Source organism: Botrytis deweyae (genome assembly GCF_014898535.1).
Source record: "Botrytis deweyae strain B1 chromosome Unknown BDEW_017, whole genome shotgun sequence".
NCBI classification, from domain to species: Eukaryota; Fungi; Ascomycota; class Leotiomycetes; order Helotiales; family Sclerotiniaceae; genus Botrytis; species Botrytis deweyae.
The window spans coordinates 120122-125328 of NW_024066224.1; the positions used below are offsets into that span (position 1 = coordinate 120122).

The window sequence follows — 5207 nt, forward strand, 5'->3', positions numbered from 1 at the left end:
TTTAAGGGATATTCCATACCAGTGAATTTGGAGCTTGACTGATGACTGGGTTGAAGTTGAGTCCTTAAGCTTGTCTGGTGAAAGTCAGGCTTTACATCAGCGAAATAATAGGCGGGAATTGATTAACATTTGAAAGAACTTCAACAATTCGAATCTCTTTTTTATACAATATTAAAATTAAAAGAGGCTACTCATCGATATGAAGAAGGCTGAGATTTATATAGAGCTTTTTTTTTAGGTTTTAATAGTTATTAAAAATTCAATAAATAAATGATATTGAGATAGGTTCAAGAAGGTCAATTTCCGACCTGGTGGACTGTTTTTTCGCTTACGTAAGTAGACTCGAGGTAGAGTCAGCTCGAGGTCAGCTCGTCAGGTACATACTTCCGGGGGATTTGTTCTTCCGTCTTCCGATCCCCAGTTTCTTCCCCATGAACAAACATTAACTTCCATCTCCACATTTACTAATTGTCCCCTTTGAATTTCAATTGACTCAATTACTTCAAAAATGTCTATTCAAAAGAGAGCCCCTCTTGGTCGCGTTCTTGTGATCGGCGGCTGCGGTTTTCTAGGCCACCACATTGTATCCCTCCTCCATGATCGATACAATTGCACAATCTCCGTTCTTGACCTGCGTACAAATCGAAATCGACATTCATCAGGAGAGGTTACCTACCATGATGGCGATATAACCTCTATCGAATCTCTTCTCTCAATATTCAACTCCGTCAAGCCAGATGTCGTTATTCACACAGCATCGCCTGTTGCAATTACTGGAACGAAAGAATTATTTCACAAAGTCAATGTAGAAGGAACGAAGTGTGTAGTTGAGGCGTGTCAAAAGACTGGAGTGAAAGCTTTAGTTTTTACAAGCAGTGCCAGTATCATCTCAGATAACACAACCGATTTGGTTAATGCAGATGAGAGGTGGCCCGTCATACCCGAGAAATTACAACGGGAATATTATTCATGGACGAAGGTATGGTCTCTCAATTCCTCCCATTTCTTTACCCAGCTGTGCCAATTTCACTCTCAAATTCCCATACTAATATAATGGCACGAACAGGCAGAAGCAGAAGCTATAGTTTTAGCCGCAAACCGCGCACCAGAATCTCCCCAACTCCTGACCGCCTCCATTCGTCCCTCTGGCATCTTCGGTCCTGGAGACGTTCAATTAATACCCGGCCTCCTTAATGTTCACTACACCAATCGCACTGGTTTTCAACTAGGCGATAATACCAACCTCTTCGATTTTACATTTGTCAAAAATGTTGCACACGCGCATCTCCTTGCCGCCGCTGCCTTACTAGCAACTGCTAAGCTCAACACAACTCCATTAGATATTGAGCGTGTAGATGGTGAAGCATTTTTCATCACCAATGGATCACCCGTTCCGTTCTGGGATATGGCACGAGCAGTATGGGCAGCCGCGGGATCCACAAAAGGAACAGAACATGTGTGGGTTATTGGAAAGGACTTTGGATTAGGATTAGCAGGATTTGTGGAGGGACTATTCTGGATTGTTGGAAAGACACCAAATCTAACAAAAATGAAGGTTCAGTTCAGTTGTATGACAAGATACTACAGCATTGATAAGGCGAGGAGAAGGTTAGGGTACCAACCATTGGTTCCGCTGGATGAGGGTATCAAGATTACGGTGAAGCATTTTGAGGAAGAAAGGGCGAGAGAAGGAGAGAAAAAGAGCCAATGAGGTATTGAAGTGCTGGCAGATTCATTTATACTTCAGACATTTTGGGCATGTATTCTTACATAATAACTCTGATATTACAACTTGTAATTATTTGAAAAGCTTAATCAAGACCGAGAGATACCCTCAGTCATTTATCCTTAGTTGTCATAGACCATAATTCACATCGATGTTATATATCTGACGCTGATGCTAAACTAGATGTCTTGCTATTGCTGCTCTACTTGGTTTTAAAAAATAACATATCCTGCAAACTCCCCAACTCAAGATTACTCTGCAGGCATACACGAGACATGCGATCGCAAGCCCGTAACATGGCCGATTTGATCAAATCATGTACCGCTAAAGAAAATCAGAAGACAAATTTCAAATGTCTGGGCTTGAGTGAAGCTTGAGAGCGCATTGCGGGTTAATAGAATCAGGTAGAAATGTATACACATGGTAGACATGAAGAGTAAAAGCAAGCTTAAGAGGGAAGATAGTGATAGCGGACGAAGTCCTACGTATGGTGCAATATTTGGAAATTCAGGATTTGATATTGAATTCTACGGCAGACATACTAGGTAAGATTACTAGGTAGGTAGGTCATCTGACATTGGTCATGATTGTTGAGACTTACAAGTAAGTAAATATACATCACTCGAGTTCCAAACCACATTCTGAATTTTGAATTATGAATTACTAGTGAAACTTCATGGGATGATTGAGAATCTGTGTATATGAAGGTAGGTTAGATAGGTTAGGTAGTAAAAGAAAAGTATCTACGTAGGTATACCACGGTATCTGCGCGTACAAAAAGATCCCTCGACCCGGATTGGACGTACCCCCTCGCTAACCTAAACCCCACTGCAATACTGATCGATATTCTCCTTTCATTTCTAGCGCAACCCCCTTCCTCACCACTAGTAAGATTACAATAATGTGGTCTTACTGCCTTGTTTTAATGTAACTCATTAAGCAGCATTAGCTAGCACGTCGACCATACTCCAGATCATCGGTGAGTATTCTCCTGTCTGTGATATATCTGGTCCCTACCTTTTGACTGTGTTGCCTTACACTTTCTCTCTCTATGTTTCTTTCTCCCATAGTTTTGCTATCTCTGGCGCGGTATCAGACTCATGGATATGGTTTTCGTTATATGACTATAAATCCGATTGGATCTTTGACAGTTCTGTCTCCCTTAATTCGTAAGCTGTGACACATGTTTCGATGTGTTTTCAGATTCTTTTCCCATCGCACTCTGGACCTCTTGATTGAGATTATCTATGAGCGTAAACGACGATGTCAACAAGGATCTTTTTACCGAGTGAAGAAGATAGGAAGGGCTCAATAGAAATCAGCTAGACGGATTAAATCTTGGAGTTCGCGGAATGAATCGAGAGGGATAACTTGATGATACAAGGGTTAATAAATTCTGGAAGACGAGAGATGCAGCGGAAACGTAGCATTAGATGAATTGTACTGCTTGAAGCATCGATATGATCGTTGATCAAATCTTGGTTTTCATGAGACGGTGCAAAATGACTTGATAACTAAACGGTCAAATCATGAAATTGTGCATATGGACAGAGAAAAATATTCCTAGTTTGAGGGAAGTTGGGTGGACTTTTCATGGTTTATCTGTGCTACCTCCCTTGGTGTTCTGGTGTACTGGGGTACTTGGATGGAATAGTCTGGTATTTCAAGGAGAGACCTCTCTAGTTTCTTCCTTCCAATAGGCTTCGAGATGTGCTGGCACAATATTTCAAGAGGAGAGTCTCAAACTATACCACTGGTATTTAAAGATTGAGGAGATTATCATTCTTTCTTGACCTGGGACCCAGAGAATGGACAAGAAGCTGGGGCTTGCTTCATTTTCTCATCCTCGGTGGGCGTCTTTTCGCCACTCCCTTCGCCTTCGGCTTCCGACTTATCCTCTCCATCAATGACTTTCTTCCCCTTCAACCAGCCTTCCCTCTCCACCATCACCTCCTCCATCTCCCCAGCAAACTCATCACCATCTCTCACATACCATTTTGCAAAAAGATCGTTTTGAATCCACAACACTTTCCCAATCGCTTTCACCATCGCTATCTTTTTCTCCATCCTCAATTTCGGGTGCGAGAGGACCGCCTCGAAAATAATATCCTGCACAAAACCCAAGCAAACTCCTATGTGTACATATTCCACATGAAGAGGATGTCTTCGACCACGTCCTACGTGCATCATCCCGACTTTGTCGAGGTACTCCCAGAATTCCATTTGGCTTGGATCCGAACAGAGTTTCTGGAGATAGCCTCTCAGAAACTAGAGAACATGTCAGCCTAATCGACAAACTGTATGGTAATACAGGTTTACAAACCATCTTCCTGTGTAAGATTTGAGGACTGTTCTCATCCGGCAGTTCGTCTAGCGGACCCTCATAGCTTGTGCTGCGAGAGGTAAAAGCACGTGATGTAATATCATATTGAAGAAGTTTTCTGTATACGATATTCACGACGGCTGGTATGAGTTGTTTGATGTATTTTGAGCCATAAATGAGGGCCTCTATGTCTCCTATTTCGAAAGTTTGAGCAGATTTCAAGAGGAATGGAGTGTTTTGTACTCACGTGAACTGAAGTCAAGAAAAGAGTGTAGATAATGGATTCGTGTTTCTAGATCTGTGTAAAGCTCCTTTCGATCTATATGTAGTCTAGATCTTGAATCCATGATTGTGTGTCGTAAAATGTGTGTAGACGTGGAATTAAATAGCAATCATGAATATATAGGAGACTAGATAGTTTGAGAAATACAGACATCTTGGGTAGCAATGGAGTTCATATGCGCTCCAGACTAATCACGTAGGATGATGAATATCAGCCCATCGGAGCATTGCGATTTCAAAATGATTGAAGACTTGAGTATTGGGCATTATGATGGCAGTCAATTATCTCGCTATGTTGTCAGAGTGGTTCGTTTTTTGCTTTGGATCAGATCATGTTGGGGTGATGTGATTCTTGGGTAGAAATTCACGTGATACAACTGTACATTACCAGCCAATTACAATGATTAGTTACCAACTCACCTCAGTTCATCCGCTTTCCTTAATCACATCTTCTTCCTCTCTTTCAAATATGCGTTTTCCGTTTGGTCGATTTGGCGACATTATGGAATCGATTGGAGGGTAAGGCTATAAGCTCAATGTCATGAGTGATAAAGTCACGTTGGGTTCAGAGCTTTTGGCAAGACAAGATGACACTCGGAAATGAAACCTACGAGGGGTCAAAGTCCAACTTCCACCGTTCGATGCCATATCTCAGATATGATCTTCTCTCATTAGAACCTGGACCGTGACCTCGGGGGGATTTATGTCTTGGGCTTCGTATTCAGAACCTTATAGAGACCTCCCGCTCCCCAGAACTTTGCGCAGCTCCCAATATAATCATGCATACTTTGAGATGCTGTACCTCATAATACAATATATCAGCACAGCCTAGGTAGCGTTGCTTTTGTAGGTATCTACTGTAAGCACAAAATCAAC

General features: G+C 41.8%; 2 protein-coding genes across 2 annotated transcripts; one reads left to right on the forward strand and one right to left on the reverse strand.

The window, feature by feature from the left end:
* Positions 1–508: 508 nt before the first annotated feature.
* On the forward strand, positions 509–1711 carry EAE98_007277 (uncharacterized protein; the record flags this gene model as incomplete). The annotated part of the gene is made up of 2 exons (XM_038954900.1): positions 509–979; positions 1067–1711. 2 exons carry the CDS (start codon positions 509–511, stop codon positions 1709–1711), a joined length of 1116 nt encoding a protein of 371 aa, XP_038808550.1.
* Positions 1712–2404: 693 nt separating this feature from the next.
* On the reverse strand, positions 2405–4503 carry EAE98_007278 (uncharacterized protein). The gene is made up of 3 exons (XM_038954901.1): positions 4297–4503; positions 4050–4243; positions 2405–3994 (listed from the first exon to the last, which is right to left on the reverse strand). The coding sequence occupies exons 1-3, from the start codon at positions 4394–4396 to the stop codon at positions 3506–3508; spliced, it is 783 nt and encodes a 260-aa protein (XP_038808551.1). The 5' UTR covers positions 4397–4503; the 3' UTR covers positions 2405–3505.
* Positions 4504–5207: the final 704 nt, after the last annotated feature.

Bases quoted from the DNA above. Each gene is read 5' to 3' on its own strand.
- EAE98_007278 (XM_038954901.1), bottom strand. From the start codon at position 4,396: ATGGATTCAAGATCTAGACTACATATAGATCGAAAGGAGCTTTACACA. The intron at 4,244-4,296 runs GTGAGTACAAAA...CTTTCGAAATAG, and splicing joins TTTTCTTGACTTCAGTTCAC to GAGACATAGAGGCCCTCATT. The intron at 3,995-4,049 runs GTTTGTAAACCT...CATGTTCTCTAG, and splicing joins AAATCTTACACAGGAAGATG to TTTCTGAGAGGCTATCTCCA.